Source organism: Camellia sinensis, chromosome 4 (genome assembly GCF_055761805.1).
Source record: "Camellia sinensis isolate YWXY chromosome 4, ASM5576180v1, whole genome shotgun sequence".
In the NCBI taxonomy this organism is placed as follows: Eukaryota; Viridiplantae; Streptophyta; class Magnoliopsida; order Ericales; family Theaceae; genus Camellia; species Camellia sinensis.
This window is the reverse complement of record NC_138964.1, coordinates 63,202,753-63,220,453: the sequence shown is the minus strand read 5'-3', so window position 1 is coordinate 63,220,453 and position 17,701 is coordinate 63,202,753. Positions and strand designations below refer to the sequence as shown.

General features: G+C 34.5%; 1 protein-coding gene across 1 annotated transcript; it reads right to left on the bottom strand.

The window, feature by feature from the left end:
• Positions 1 to 2,712: 2,712 nt before the first annotated feature.
• LOC114298141 (membrin-11) lies at positions 2,713 to 14,262 on the bottom strand. The gene is made up of 4 exons (XM_028242644.2): positions 13,918 to 14,262; positions 5,282 to 5,402; positions 5,026 to 5,175; positions 2,713 to 3,227 (listed from the first exon to the last, which is right to left on the bottom strand). Exons 1-4 carry the CDS (start codon positions 14,169 to 14,171, stop codon positions 3,063 to 3,065), a joined length of 690 nt encoding a protein of 229 aa, XP_028098445.2. The 5' UTR covers positions 14,172 to 14,262; the 3' UTR covers positions 2,713 to 3,062.
• Positions 14,263 to 17,701: the final 3,439 nt, after the last annotated feature.

The following is a 17,701-nucleotide window of genomic DNA, read 5'->3' as shown; positions in this document are numbered from 1 at the left end:
CGGCCAATATAATTGTTGAATTTGTTGTCATTATTATTTTATTTTATTTAGAAAATTAATATTTGAAGTGTATAGATAGATATAATGGAATTATGTTGATAAAACAATTTAAATTTTTTTAATTTTAGCTGGTTTTTTTTTTTTTTTTTTTTTTTTGATTGAAAGAACTTTAGCTGTTGGGAAGCAAAGTGCCAGCTGTGGATTTAAGGAAGGTAAAGCGAGAGCAGGTCAATTCCAGAGCATTGTGATTAGAGACAAGGGTAGTTCAGACATTTCACATAGAGCTGATCTTCACGTGTCACTCACGTGGACTACTTGGCTTTCCTCACTTCTAAGTGATCGCCTCCTCGTCTTTACACGTGTACACCTTGTTCCCTTGGCAACTCCCCAAAATATCTGTTAAAAAGCAGTTTAAAATTTTGTACATAAAAATATATATTAAAAAATATACAGTTTTTTAAAATTTTTCGAGACATACGTCTAATTTTAAAAATTTTAAAGCAATAGTGTTAAAGTTTATTTTTTAAGGGTTAGAATGATAAAATAATTTGAAAACATTATATTATTTCTACATGTTTGTCCACTAACTGCCTACCTATCTATTTTCGTCACATGTGTAATCTCTTATTTATTCACATGTTACTTTTTTGTCTACTTAATCTGTCTATTTGTCCATATTACTATCACTAACAGTCACCACTATCGGTGAATTTTTAGGTAACTTTTTTGATAGCAGTAATAGTTTGACAATGATCTAGCAACACTGAGACAAAAGTGAGAAGAAGAAAAATTTCAAAATAATAATGTCTTTCTCGTCAAACAATTTTATTAATCATATACTTATTTTCATAAAGGATTAACTATTGAACTAAATGTTATATTCCCATAAAAATTAACTTATCACCAATTATTCTTTTTTTTATCATGATTCAAATAATAAAGTTAATTAAATAATTTATAGTAGTTCGTGTGAGATATAATTTTATTTTTATAATACAATATTGTCTCTTAGAGCATTCCCAACAGATGCTTTAAAATAACTTTTTGCTATTATAAGAGATTGATTCTTCAAAAATCCAACTCCATCAGATCCCTTATATGATTCCTTAAATTGAGAATTGCTGCAGCGACTCCTTATTTGTACGGAATCACTGTAGCTTCCTCATATATGATAAATTCATATTTTATTTCGTTGAAGGCACGAACACAGCAGGCCAGACAAGGGGCTGGATGTTCACGGGATTGACCGGCCGAAAGTCCGGTCAGATGACCTCTATTTAATATAACAGTATTCTTCTTTTGATATTCTTCACACTGTGTTCTGGTATTCTTCGTTTGAGAAGGTTACGCATTTTCTGGTATTCTTTTTCCTTCAATATATTGAAATAGAGGATACACACTGCGTTCGATTCAACGGTGATTTAGAGGCTAAGGATACACACTGTGGTGATTGAGAATACACTGGTGATTGAGAATCCACACAGTGTATTCCTTCAATACACTTGTGGTGGTGTGTATTCTTCTTCCTTCATAAAACATTCTTCTTCCTCTACTCAATATACCAGAAAATATTATTTTTCTCATTCATTATTTTATTATTAAAAAAGTATTCAAATTTAAAAGCAATTGAAAAGATTATTTTAATAAAATAGAGAAAGAATAAGGAGTTTGATGGGAAAAGTAAATGAAAAAGTGATTCTTAAAATAGAGAATGAATTTTTTATTAATATTTTAAGATAAAATTTAAGTAAACTGTTGGGATGCTCTTATGATGAAGTTAAGTGATTCCTAAAATAATTTTAAAATTTCTTATCTAAAATCTCTTAGTTGTGCTTGTATTTAAGATTTTTTTTTTTAAAGATTGGATTTATATCTAAGATTTGAATAATGATTTATAGATAAAATATAGAAGAAGAAAAATAATTTGCATTTTTTTTTTATTTTTATTTTCCTCCACAAATTACTACCCAAAAGTGTTAGAGTTGATGGATTGCTTGAAACTTCACTTGATCATCACATGATCAAGACATGTTAAGCTCAAACTCACTGTAATTATGTGAGATAAAAAACATGTCACATAAAAAGGAAATGTACATATAATCTAATAAAATATTTACTTTATAATTAATATTTATTTTATGATCATGTGTGCAAAAGTTTGCAGTTTATGAATAAAAAAGATGAATAAAAACAGCATATGTTTCAAGAGTTTTAAATATCTAAGTCAGGTTGATATTTTCATACGACAAATTTTCATACTTATCAATTGTTGTAAATATTTTTGAAAAAGCAAAAAAAGTGGTCACATCAACATAACTGTTCACTTTACATAATTGTAAAAATAAATTCAAACTTTTGTTTTGCTTGGAAAAATAGTAAAAACTACAAATAAATTTGTCAATAAAACAAATTGTATAAAACAATTGCACACAATTAAAATTGTAAATAAATTGAAACTATTCATGAGCTTGGCTTAGTTCATTTAATAAATGAGTTGAGTTCAAGTTCAAATAAATCAAGCTCATTTATTATTTATTTAAATAATATAAACAATAATAATAAATTATCAAATTTCAATCCGAGCTAGAGCTTGATTAGTGTTAACAAGCGAATGAACTTTCGAACTACACTTGAGCAGAATTTTCAAACTCGATAAACAAATGAGCCAAGCACGAGTATCGCAAAACTCAACTCAGCCTGGCCCATTTACAATTTTACACAATGATATATGCATTTTTATAATCCTTTTACTGTAACTCAAAATTACAAAAACAATAATAATACCATTAGCATTGTAAATGTAAATGAAAATGAACATGTATGAAACTATTGCTTCTGTATACACCACTTTTGATTTCACAAAGTTGATTATTATATCTCTCAATTAATTATCTTATGGATCAACTCCCCATGCAAGCCGTTGTTGTCTATGAATGTGTCATCATAAGATCCACCACCACCCATAGTGGATGATGTGCTATGTATGGTATCCCTGTCAATTAAAATGCATCTCACAGCCTCATTAACCTTTCAAAAAGAACAGACATGAATCACAAGGACTACTACTGTTGTTTCCACCTCCACAAGGCAATCATGATGATGATTGTCAAAGCCATGCCGACGAATTTGATCCATGTATCAACCCGAAGACGCCTCTCAATCACCCTTAACACAGAATTTGATAATCCGATTGTGTTGAGTACATCCAGTGCCTTTCGTTGTGCTCCCTGCACCCAAAAATACAAGTTTACATTAGTCAGGTGTTTAACATCCAATTCATTCACTGAACTGAATGCAATAACAAGTGCCATAACGCAGAAACATCACTGCAGAACACGGGACAAAACCAACTCTTCCTGCCATTCTTCAGCATGTATTTCTATAAAAACTTGTAAGACTGTTCAAAGAAAAAGGGAAGGAAAAGTGAAGAATCCAAACACAGCCTTAAACTAAAAACAAAGGGAGTGGATACCATTCATCTTCACCATCTATAACAGCAAGGCACACAGGAGAAGGAAAACAGGTAGCAATAGAAACACAGCTATGCTATGCTCACAGAAAGAATTTCGCACAGAATGGGACATAGATGTGACCCGAATGTTCACATCTATAGCTGTTGAACATTTTGTCAGCTATTGTCTGTGTGCATAGACTTTTTGATAAAAATAATCTAACATAACCCTGAATCAGCAGCAGAGGAAGACAACAAAGTCACCAGCAGTAAAGAGAACATGTCATAGAAAGTGCTTCACGAAAGTGCATCAAGAGCTTGAAGCATTACCAGAATGTGACAAGGATATTAGGGTAAAAGGCTAGATATAAAGGCCTCGTTTGGAAAGTTAGCTATTTTAAAAGGCTAAAATATTTGTGTTTAGGAAGAGGGTTAGATTTTTTTGTAATTGGATGTGATGTTTGTGAAAGAAAAAGTGAAATGATTATAGGTTTGATGTGACATTTTATCTTATTGGCTATTTTAGCCTATTTTGTCTTTTTTGTGGATTTTAGCCCAAAAAGCTAAAAAAATCCTTTCCCAAACATGGTTCAGAGTTGATAGCTCCAAGGCAATAGAACAAACAGAACAAACTCAAAACAAAACCAAGCTTCTACAGATCAAGTCACTCTTAGGCCTCGTTTGGGAACAGGCTAATTTAGTAACTTTTTGACTATTTGGCTAAAAAGATAGATAAAAAAAACTTGTATGTTTGGGATGACTTTTTGACTAATTACGAAAAGATGTGCAAAAAGTAGAGAGAAAAGAGAATCTTTGACTTTTTGGTATGAGTTGTTGGCTTTTTGGCTAATTTAGTAACTTTTTTGTCTAATTGGCTAAAAAAGTAAGTCCCCAAACGGGGCCTTATAAAAGAGCACCAGCAAAACTAAAGAATATAAAGCATAAAAATACCCTCCAGAATTGGGCCATCATTTTCCTAGTTCAAAACTCCCTTCCAGAACTTAAAATTTTAGTTTAGCTTCACAAAATTGAATTTATGCTATGAATCAACTTGTCTAAAAAATAAAAAATAAAATTGTTTTGAGAATTATGCACTCAGCCTCCATTCCACAATTTAGAATCATTACAACAGACTGAATATAATCTTTGAAAAACAAAAATTGATCCAACTTTCATTTACTAACTATGCACGTGGAGAACTGGATGCATTCCGAATTAGCAAACCATATTTACGCGGCATTTTAATGCAAAAGTTTTTATTAGCTTTCGACTTAAAAACTGTAGAAATCATTCAGAAGAAATTTTCATTGGACACCTTGGTTCCCTACCCCCATGCTTTCAACCTTGTAAAGGAGGTGTACAAACAGCCATTCAACCACAAGATAAATTGTTGGTTCCAATCCCAAGAAGTACCTTCTTGCGAGTTTGTAGCCTTTAGATTCTTTGTGACAATTAATAGTACACAAATACAGACCCTACAGTTGGATGTTCTTGTGATATTAATATCAAAACGGATACTCATTAATATATGTGCGAGTGTGGTGCATGTATAGCAATTGCTTTGTTACAGATACCTTCAAACGCTCCCTTTGGCCAGCATATTGGGAAAGAATGGCCACTCCAGTTGCATAAGACTCTTCCAGCATTCTGGCTGAGGAACGGGCAGATTGCATAGCTTGCGCTTCGTCATCAAAAATTCTCAATACATGAGATGATTCCCCATTCTGAAACATATAGCAAACAAATTAGATGGTGAGGTTTAATAATGTGTGAAGACCAACAGATAAAAACTGACAACCAAATATATCAAAGAGATAAAATATCACTCACAGCTCTTTCAAGCAGTTCAGCCCTCTCTCTAGCTTCTTGTGTCCGTCTCTGATTCCGTAAGAAGTACTTATCCAAACTTTCTTTCAATGAGTCAGCCTCTTCAGCAACTTGTTCAACTTTCCTGTGTCAACAAAAGAATATAAATGCATTGAGCAACAGTATACAGCCATCAAATTGTAACAGCAGTTAGAATATAAGGCCAAGTTCCTAAGAACTATAAATCCTTGTCAAAGGAAACAATAAATAACTTCGTAAGAAACCAACTAATTATAATTAGTGTATTCATGCAAGTGAAAGGTAACTTTATTAGGTTTTTCTCTCCTAAAGCCTAGACTTGCTTGGTGACATCATTTGCATGAAAATAACCCATGCAGTGGTTGCATCTAATTGTACCTTTCAATTTAAGGTGAAGAAAAGCATAATAATTTATGCTTTCACTTTCTTTGCATGCATTTACAATGCAGAAAAGTTAATTTTTGGATAGGGTGCTAGTCATCTCATTTGAATTCAGTCAGTCCATTATGCCATATAATTCATTTTGAACTAACCAGTCATGCTTTTGGTGGTGGTTAGAGAAGCATGTAAACACGAGTTTAAAATATTTGAAGGTGAGGTTAGAGGTAAAATCAGTCCATGAAGGGAAAGGTATGGTCGTGCACAGTTGGGCACAGAGTAGATTGGATAAATTTCTCCAACCAACCCTCCCTTGGCAGATTAAGTGCTGCAGAACTGCCAAATGTCATGGTTAATGTTTTGAAGTGGTTTCATACTAGCAGGTTCGGCAAGTTGACAAAATACATTTGCAAATTGGGCCTTTTCATGTATTTATCAATTAAGAAACAGCAAAATCACACCACTTATATGTATGTGCTTTTTAGAGAGAGAATGTCCCCAGATAAGCGATTTTGGCAGGAAAAGTGATTTTTCAATTTTCTTCACTGATTTCAATTTTCTGTGTTTCTTCTTCCTCTAATATGTCACTGCTTGCTGTTAATAGTGTTTCTGCTCTGGATTTTCCTAGTTTGAATGCTCTTTGTGGTGTTTCTCGATCTGATTCTCCATTGTCGAGATCTGCTTCTTCTCATATTCAACATCAGTCTGGTATCAATGTCTTTGATGTGCTGGAAGGTGCAACTAAGGCGAACTCTGATCATCTTAGGGTTGCTGATTCTGATGTTCCTAGTGCTAAATCGATCAAAATGTTATCATCTGAGGTCCTCCAGCTACCAGAGCTTTGGCCAATGGTAAGGTTTCTTCTAGTTGTAATCCTTCTGATTCTCGTGTGAAGGTTTCAGATTCTATTGTTTCTTCTCCTTGGAAGGTCCCTCTTGATCAGGTAATAGATCCTATTGCTTCTTCTCCTTGGAAGGCAATGTCAATGAAGGATAATGTGGCCACATCTCATATGAATTTGCAGTTTTTTTTCCCCTGTTGAGTCTGAGGATCGAATTAGGGTTGTTCCTCCACCTGAGGTGGAAGCATATGGATTGCAAAAATGGAAAAATTGTGCTGTTGGTTATTTCCTTGATAAGAGGCTGTCATTTCCTGCTGTGGATATGAGCTAAATTTGGGTTGGTTTACCTACTTTCTAGTGACAAGGGGTTTTTCTTCTTTTTGTTTCAGGTCCTTGGCACTTTGGGGGTAAACTCTTTATTCTTAAGAAGTGGGAACGTTTGCTGAATTCAGAGAAGGATCAGCTATCAAAAATTCCTATTTGGGCTGAGTTCTATAACATTCCTTTGGAGTTTTGGACTGAGCAGAGTCCGAGTTATATAACTAGTGCTGTGAGGAGGCCTCTTTATGCTGATAATATGACTGAATCTCGTACTAGAATTAGTTTTGCTAGTATTTGTGTTGAGATTGATGTTCATGCTAAATTGCCCCAGTCTACTGATTTAATGGTGGGTAATGGAGGTCATATTGAGATTGGGGTGAGGTATCCTTGGAAGCCATCTAATTGTGCTACATGTTTGGTGTTTGGGCATGGTGAGGTTTCCTGCCCAAAAAGGCCTGCTGACACAGTTGCAGTTAAGGAGAAAGTTTGGGTGGTTAAACCTAAGGTTGTTGTTTTGGATGTCTCTGATCATCCGGGTACTGAGGATATGTTTGTTACCAAAGCTGAATCATCTAAGGCTGCTAATGGTGAGGTTGGGTTGCCTTCTGATGGTGGGACTAGAGCTTGTGATTTGGCTCGCAATCAGTTTGTTGTGTTGGATGCTGCTCATTTAGTGGAGTTTGAATCGACAAATGATTTGGGAATGGTTTGTTAAGGAGAAGGGTTAGGTTAGTGGCTGCAGAGCTGGCTAAGTGAGTAGATTAGTTTTGCAACTGTATTAGATAGTGTAACTTGTAGATAGTGGAACTGGAGAAGAGTCGGTTAGAAGATTGAGATTCATATAAATAAATGATAATCTGTACATTGGGGATTGATTGAGGAAATATAATAAACTGATTTACATTTTTTTCTCTCTCCTCTTTCTTCTCTCTCTTGATTGTGCCTGGGTCTTCTATTTCTTTATGGTATCACAGCAACCTGTGACCTGTATCAAAAAGATCTTGATCCTGGATCTAATCAATAATTCGAAGAATTGAAGAGATTCATCACACAAATGCAGACTTCGTTTTCAACTTCATCTTCAAGTTCATCATCAATGGCTTCCACTGTGGTAACCATACCTGCAAATTTAGTGTTTCTTATTTCGAATTTTCACTTCTTCGTCACAATCAAGCTAGATTCAACTACTTATATTCTTTGGAGATCGCGGATTCAAAATGCTCTTAAGCCAAGTGGTTATTTTGGATATCTAGATGGTTCAATTTCATGTCCTGAATCTGAGATTGTTGATTCAACTATAAATCGTGTTCCAAATCTGATTTTCTGATGTGGAAATTGATTGATGGTCATCTGTTGTCTTGTGTGACTGCTACAATCTCTTTATCTGTGTTACCTCATGTTTTGGGACTGCCCAGTACTCATCTTGTTTGGCAAACACTTGAGGCTCGATTTATTTCTTTGTCTAGATCTCGCAAACATGATCTTAAGCGGAAGCTATTTGATCTCTGTAAAAGTACCACAATAGATGTGTATATAGATTCTCTTAAAGAATATTCTCAGAAGCTTGCTGTAGCTGATTGTACTGTTGATGAAGAGAATCTAGTTTTCATTGCTCTGAATGGTTTACCATCAGAGTTTAATTCCCTCAAAACTGCCATTAGGGCACGAGTGAGCCTATACGTTTTGAAGAGCTAGCTTCACTTCTTGGTGATGAGGAAATGCACATTAATAAGGATCAGATTGTGTCTAAGTCACCACTTGATCATACTTCAGTGTTACTTTCTACTCATAATCAGAATTCTTCTAGTTCTTCTCAGCTGCTGTCTCATCAGAATCCAAATCAGTCTCAATTTCCTTCAAATCAAAATCAGTCTTACCAGAATCAATTTCAGCCTGGCCTCGTCTCACAATTTCATTTCTCTGGTGGAGGAGGAAGAGCATTTAAGAAGAACAAAGACGGGTTCAAGACTAGGAAATTGGCCTCCTCTTGTTATCCAATTTTAGTCCACAAGGGAATTGGTTTTCAGGAGGTCAAAAGGTGTCTTGTCAGATTTGTGGCAGAACTAATCATATTGCAGCAAATTGTTTCCACAGACTGAATCTGAGTTATTCTCCAGTTTCCATCCCATCTCAGTTCAGTCCAAGTCCATCTTCTGCCTCGGTTTATCAGCCTCAATCATCCATTTTTTCCAATACTCCTTCATACAGACATTATGCTCCTCCTCAGGTCAATGTTACTCAGTTCACTTCACCACCAATGGATCCTACTTGGTATTTAGATAGTGATGCTACTAGTCATGTTACTAATGACTTGTCTAAACTTTCTGTGCAGTTGCCTTATGAGGGCACTGATGGCATCCTTGTTGGCAATGGTTCCAGTCTTCCTATCTCTCATTCTGGTCAGGGTCTCCTTCCCACACCTTCTGGTAATTCTCTTCTCTCTCAAATGCTTCATGTTCCTTCTATTTCTCATAACTTGCTTTCTGTCTATCAGTTTGCTACTGATAATCACTGTCGGCTCATTTCTGACTCATCTGGATTTCTCATTCAGGATATTCACACCAACCAGGTTCTTCTTCAGGGTCCTTGCCACAAGGGTCTGTATCCCCTTCATACTTGTTTTAACTCTGCTTCACCTACTGTCTTGCATACTGCAGCTCAAAATGCATTTCTCTGGCATCAAAAACTTGGCCATCCAAGTTCTGGTTTGCTTCAGTCTTTAGTCAATCAGTATCATTTGCCTATTTCATCATTTCATTTTGATTGTTACAGTTATATTAAGGCTAAAAGTCATAAGCTTCCTTTTCTTTCCTCTGATTCTTCTACTTCTGCTCCTTTTGAAGTAGTGCATATGGATGTTTGGGTACCTGCTGCTATTGAATCTTTTAGCGGATGAAAATACTATCTCTTAATAATGGATGACTATACCAAGTTTGTTTGGTTTTTTTCCTATGCATTATAAGTTTGAAGTTTCACGTATTGTTACTGATTTTAAATCCTTTGTTTACACTCAGTCTGGTGCACTCATTAAGACCTTCAGGTCTGATAACGGGGGAGAGTTTGTCAACACTTGTCTTTCTCATTTGTTTGCTCATTTTGGTATTATTCACCAAACTTCATGTCCCGATACTCCTGAACAAAATGGTACTGCTGAGCGCAAACATAGACACTTGATTGAGAAAACTATCACTCTTTTAGATCATGCTACTCTTCCTGTCAAATTTTGGTTGGAAGCTTTGCTGACTGCTGTATATCTTGTTAATAGACTCCCTTGTTCTACCAATAATTTTCAGGTTCCATTTCATCTTCTTTTTCAGAAATCACCCGATTATTCTTTTCTCAAGCCCTTTCGGTGGTGTTGTTTTCCTTGGCTTAAGCCTTATGCTTCTCATAAACTCATTCCTAAGTCTAAACCCTGTGTTTTTTTTGGTTATTGTTCTACTACCAAAGGTTATAGATGCTATGATCCTTCTACATAAAGTTTGTGTGTCTCAACATGTCAAATTTTTAGAACATGATTTTCCCTACTCTGAACTTATCTCCCAATCTTCATCTATTCCTCCATCTTCACCTCTTTCTCAATCTTTTCCTATTTCTCAATCTTTTGTTGTTCCTTTAGCTCTTTGTGATCCTTCTCTCCAACATATCGTGCCTACTATTCCTTCTCCTACTGCTACTTTTCAGTCTAATATTCCTTCTGCAGTTGTTTCCTCTTCCTCTCCTGTGTGTATTTCGAATTCACCTCCATCTATTCCTCCTATTTCTGCTCATCTCATGATGACCAGGTCTAAACGTGGCATCATCAAGTCTAAGGTTTCTGTCTCCTTCCATTCTATTACCTCTCTTCCAACCACTGAACCCAAGCCTTTTCACAAAGCATCTAGGTCTCAGGTTTGGATTTCTGCCATGCAAGAAGAGTTTGCTGCTTTAATCAAACAAGGTACTTGGACTTTAGTACCACCTCCGTATCAAGGCAATGTTATTCCTTGTCATTGGATTTTAAAGTTAAGAAGCATTCAGATGGCTCTACATCCAGGTACAAGGCAAGATCAGTAGCCAATGGCAGTCAACAAGAAGCAGGTTTAGATTTTACAGAAACCTTTAGGGTTCTTAATGATCGATTCTTGGAATATTAGGGGTCTTAATGATCCCGTTAAGCAGCTTGACGTTAGGAAGCTCATTCATGATCATAATTGTCTCTAATGGGTCTTGTTGAAATTAAGGTTAGGTTGGAGAATTTGGAGATTACTTGTAGGTCTTGTTTGCCTTCCAATTGGGATTACCTTCATAATATTGGGCTTGGTGTTGTGGCTAGGGTTATTTTTACTTCAAATTCTCTGTTGATTAATGTCACTTTGCTCTCCTCTTCTATGCAACACATTACTTCCAAGGTTGAGCATGCCACTTCCTTGAAGGTATTTGTGGTTTCTATGGTTTATGGTATGAATTCTACTTCTGATAGGAGGCTGCTTTGGTCTGGATTGAGGGAGCTACATCCTAGGGCGAACACTGTTTCTTAGATTTTATTGGGTAATGAGAAATTTGCTTCCGAAGGGTTTGATAGCAGGGCTGCTGCTGAGATTAATGCTTGTTTAGATACAATTGAAGTTGATGATTTGACTGCCAAAGGATTTTGGTTTACATGGTCTAGTAGGAGTGGTGTTTGGGGGATAAAAAGAGTAGGATTGATAGGGCCTTGGTGAATCATGTTTGGCAAGATTCTTTTCCAGAATCTGCAGCTGTGTAGAAGTGGGATTATGTATGCAATTTCTCCGGTTTCTTGCGTACAGAAAAAGTTGGTTTTGGACCCAATTCCCTAAAAGAGCTACTCCAATTTGTTTTTTTATATTCTTAAGCCTTGTGTCTTTCAGTCAGTTGTATATCCCAGCAGTATGGTGTCGGTTTGTGTAATGGGAATCAGCCCCTCCACAAACAAATGGAGGGACGGCTACCTACCCATACCTCTCCCAAATAAATCGAGGGAAGACTACCTACCTGTTACCTCTCTCAAACTTTGTTGTAAGCGAGAGCCTTGTACACTAGGCTCGACCCTTTTTTGCTATACATCTAGTATACGTGTGTCGTGTTGATTTACATTTTTAGTGGAGCTCTTGCATATCAAAGATTCAAAATACAATTCTTTCGCTTTTCCTTTCTATCTTTCTAGATGGCAAGCCTTTTCCCAATAAAAAGGTAAAATTGATTGCATCATGTAGAAAGAAGAAGGTTCCAAATGCCCTTAATAGTATCGATGACCTATACTTGTTGAAGGGGTATCTATATAATCCAATCAATTGCGTAAAGATTGGAGTAAAAAACGAAACCATTCAATTGGATTATGTGGCATGGAAGGGTGTTCCACACCCGAGACCCAAACTACAACACATGGGGGAATCCAATCAAGTCAACAGGTAGAGAAATTGGTCGACTCATCAAGCCCATGACTTGAAGATTGCATATTCAAATCCTCCATATAAGCAAGTAAATTTTTTTTTAAGTTTAACTCCACATCATGATCATTTTGTGAATGGTTTATGTACTATAGTGGCTCTACATCGAGGAATGGATTTTTGACTCGTCAAAAGCTACGAGAGAAACGAACAAAATCAAATTCCATCAACTATCCAAAGAATCCAAAGAGTGGCACCACCAAATTTATTGCATATGAAAGGATGAATAACTACAAGTATGAATAAACAAGTCAAGCAATAATGAAAACAAATAATCCTACAGTCTAGCCACCATCTCCAAAAGGCGCCCATAATGAACACGTAACACTCAGAAAATGTAGTGAACAAACCCAGCAGTAATAAAGATCATACCAAATAGAAAGCACATAAAATTGATCATCATCATTGACATCATATTATCTTGGGATAATTATACAGATCTGCCATGAGATTTCTAACAATTACATAACGCTCCCCTATGATTTCTGAAATTACACTAAAAACTCCTCAGTCTTTCCGACAATACATGGGAACTGCCCCTCCATTAATGACCCATCAATTACATTGATGGAAATGTATGACGTCATCCATCTAGAATGACAAGTTTACCCTTATCCAAACAAATATCTATTATCATAATCTTACGTTCCATAATTTGATTAACAATTCATGTATAGATCGATGTGAATTGTTGACAACTTTTAAAATTGGGGATGTTTAAGGATATTAATCACATAGTTTTGCAATTGAAATTTTAAATCCAATTTTCTTACTTTGTGAAGTCATTGGGATAAAAATTTATTTATAAGTTCGCAAATATCTTCAATTTTGAAAGACTTGCAACTATTCTTAAGATCTGAAATAGCATTAAGAAAGAGGAAGAAAGGATGCAAAAGAAGAAATTTTCAAAGAAGCATTGAGAAAATGAAGAGGTAACCAAAAATAAAGATCGAGTTGAAGAGAGAACCGAAACAAGAAAAAATTGAAATGAAAGAAGAATAAGAAGAGACGGGGTAGAACTTAAACAAAAAAGAACAAAAACAATAATAGAGAGGTAGAGAGAAAGAAATACACGTAGGTAGCGTGTGAAGATTACAACTTGAAAATGAAGATCCAAGTTGATGGAAGTAGTTTTAGCAGCCTCTTGTTTTTCAAATGTTCGCTCTAAATGATTTTCTTCACATGCATAACTACGGATTTTCGGTTACAAACATAAAAATATCTTAGGGAGGCGAGTATTAGATTTTCAAAAAAAATCTTAGGGTTGGCGAACCTATATAATTTAGATATATTCTTATCTAATACTAATTATGCTATCAATATTTTGTTTGTTTATTCTTCAAAGCTTCATCTCACTCGCATGACATGTGATAACCCTCTAGTACATACAAACACATACAACAGAATTACACAGTTCCTAAAATTCATGAGACGGAGAAACCAAATTACAAATCAGTTTAAAAAAAAAAAATTGAGATTAATTGCAAAAACATTTCCTACTGAATATCATCAATACAAGACTAATTTCAAACCCTAGGAATAGAAAAACAATCAAAACGCAAATTAATCAAACAAATAACATACAGATCAAATAAAAAATGTTGATTTCGAGAGAGGGAGAGAATTGCAACCTTTTCCAGAGATCGCGCTGGGATTTGGCAGAGACGGAACGCCAGAGGCGGTCCATCTCGGTGCAGAGGGATTGGATCTGAGAGATGTCACGCTTGATTGCGAAAGAGAGTTCCGGGGAGTCCACCGCGGCGCCATTGGATGAGGAGGAGAACTCGAGGCGCTCGAGCCTCTCGAGGCTGTCCCTAGTTCTCAATAGCAACCTCTTCGAGCTCTGGTATAACTCCGACAACGTCCCACCTCCACCTCCTTCCATAGCCAAAGACAAATTACTTGATTTCACAACTTAGGCAAGGAACCACAGTAATTTTATTTAGTTTTTTATTTTAAAAAAAAATATATGTAACGAAATAATGATGGTGCTGTGATAATCTACAGTGATTATTTTATTTTTTGATTAAAATATTTAGTCAGCATAAATTAAATAAATATATTTATTCAGCTCATATCATTTTTCTATTTTTTTTTTATATCTTTTTATAAAATATTAAACAATGTACTTATTTAGATCCTTCTAAACAACCCCTTAATCTCCAAATGAGGTCTTAATTACAAAATCATCAAAAAAAAATTAGGGAAAATTATAAATTAAAAAAAATAAGATTTGACTTTTGTAACAAATTAAACCTTAGACTTTTAATTTTGTCAAGTTAAATATTAAATTTTAATTTATTTTCAATCTAAATTAATTTGTCTATTTTTATTAAATAAAATTGATCCAAAAAAAATATATATTTTAGTCATTGAACTCAATTAAAAAAAAAAGAAGGTATTTTAAATATTTTATATATATCTATATTGAGTTTAATGATTAAAATAATCTTTTTTTTGATAATTTCACGTAACAATTTGATCTCTACACTTTAAATCTAATTTTAATTTGCCTTGTTCATCTAAATTAACGATTAAAATTAACAATTTTAGAATACTTTTCAATTTTCTAAAGTGTACACATAAACAAAATTAACAAAAATTTAGACAGAATGGTCAAATTGAAACTAGAGTTAAAGTGTAAAGATTAAATTATTCAAATTAAAATTATAAAAACTAAATTAAAATTTTGGTCAAATTACAAGGGTGAAGAGTATAATTAACTCAATAAAAAAATATATCTAAAATAATGTATATTTGTAAAATTTATAAGAATAATAATAGATTTTTAATTAAAAATGAAAGCATCACAAAAAATTACTTTATTATATATTATTTTTTTCTATTAATAGAATTGACATATAAAGTTTATAAAGTAACGTATTATATTATTTTTTTAATAATTACTTATATGTTTCGTAATTAAGAATCAAATCGTTAATCTTAAGGTGGTACCAATGTTCCACTCCACATCATCAATGCAATATAATCTTGCCATGTCACTGCAAATAAATGAAAATTTGAAAATGGGTAAAATTTTATCCAATATTTTGAGTTGGGTGCGGATTTTACATTTAAAAATCACTACATAACCTTCACGTGATTTGTAAATTAATATGCACGTTAACTTTTATTAACAAAATATGTAAATTAACCATTATACTCTCATCTTTTTGATATTTTCTCTTTAAATTAAACCTACAAATATATATAAACTATATATGTATATTTATATACATAAAGATACAAACATAAATCATTACCTGATATATTGATTGCCCAAGTTTAACAATTTGTATATATATAAATGTCTTTTATCAATTCTCTTCTCATTAATTGAATGATTTGATCACCTAATGTGTTTTGTGAATAAACTCTTCATATACTATATATATATATATATATATGTTATCATGCCATCAAAATAAACCCATTATATAAATATCATTGACATGCAATATTTAAATAAAACAATTCATTAATTCATTCATCAGAGTATTACTAAATAAAAGCATTCCATGTAACATCAAATTCAATGCCCTACGGGCTAACATCATTCCAAGCCAACACTTGGACACAAAAACATGAGTTTTAACTCAAATACAAGTAAAGCCCTAGGCTTGAATGTTTACATGTACTAACAAATAAAAACAATTAACTAAAGATAGTCTTCAAACTCCAAAAGCCAAATCCTCCCAAGCTAAGTCCTTTGAGGTAGCTTATCACCTGAACCTGAAAATGATGTTCCCGTAAAGGGTGAGGCACAGCCCAGTAGAAAAATACTAAACCAAATATAAGCATTGAATAAAGCTATAGCATTCAATAGATGGTTAACCAAGATAATCAGTTATAACTTAATACAGTCTCATGACACTAATGTCAATGACATGTTTCAATTCCCATTATTATCAATATGGCTCAGAACCTGGCCAAACTTACAACAGTGAACTATATATCATATTCACATTACTTCCAATATCCCATTACTTCCAATGTCAACAACACAGATGAGACTCAGGTTCATATCAAAACACTTCATACTTCCCGTTTAATACACATTGTAGTGCTGTATCAATAACATGTAAAAACACTTCAATATAATAAGCACACATAACAGTGATGCTAATGGAGTCCATCCCCTATCTCCTCCCAAACAATATGCATATGCAATGCTCAATCAATACATGTATTTTCTGTATTAATTCAATAGTCTAAATTTACGACTTAAACAAATTGATTAGTTTCAATTTTCCCTAATCCACATGCAATGTCTACAACAAACACGACTATTCTCCACCGATAGCCCAAAACAGTTATTTCTAGACTGGAAATAAATATATCAACAATTGAATAGGCGAGTAATTTAAATTATCCAACTACACCATTTAATCAATGAATTCCTCAATTTCATGAATTTAACCAAATGCCCCAATTTCCTTAAATTAATTATACAAATTAATTTATTAATACAACTAGGGTTTTCCCAAAATTACCAAAGTACTCCCAACATATCAAAATACCAAAACTTAGAACAAAACTTATAAAATGGAGTAGGAAATCCCTACCTCGAAGAAAATAACCCGAATGGAGAAGACGGAGATGAAGACCTAAATTCCAAAGTGCTCAAAACCACCAAACGTTCAGATTAAATGGAAGCCCTCGACTCACTCTATCTTTTTAATAAAGGATCTGGGGTAGAAACACACTCTAAATAGATCAAACCTAAGAGAAGGTGAGTAGAGAGAGAGAGAAGTCGGTTCTAGGGTTTTAGAATCAAACGGGAGATGAAAAATGATCCAGAAAGTTGGATCTCAGATTTTTATAACAGTTGCCCCGCTCGAGCGCCACTCACAGACTCCTGCTCGAGCGACCAAACTCCCGCTCGAGCGGCGAATGCACACTCCCAGAAGTTTTTTTTGCAGACAGGTCCCTGCTTGAGCACCCAACTCCCTGCTCGAGCGTCACTCACAACCTCCCGCTCGAGCGGCCAATCCCCCGCTCGAGCGTCCAACACTATACAGGACATACTGGATGGGTGTATTCCCCGCTCGAGCGCCCAAACCCCCGCTCGAGCGTACAAGCCAAAATCTGGGTAACTAGACTTGGTTCCTAAGCTCAACCAACCTGAGACTCAATAAAAGGATTAAAGGATGTAAACAAGGCACAAACAACAACCAACTCCACGGAACCTAAGTCCGGGTACAACAGTTAAAGAAAAAGGGAAACCGGGATCGCTATATATATGTATATAACTGTTACAAAAGAAGAATTTTTTAGGTTGTTTATATAATCATATTTGGACAAAGAATTTTGGACAGAGAATTTTGTGCTGAGATTGACCTAAATTTATGGTGCCCATCAATTTAAAATTGGTTGCAGTCGGTGTGTGGCAGTGTTAAGGTGGGTAAGGAAGCA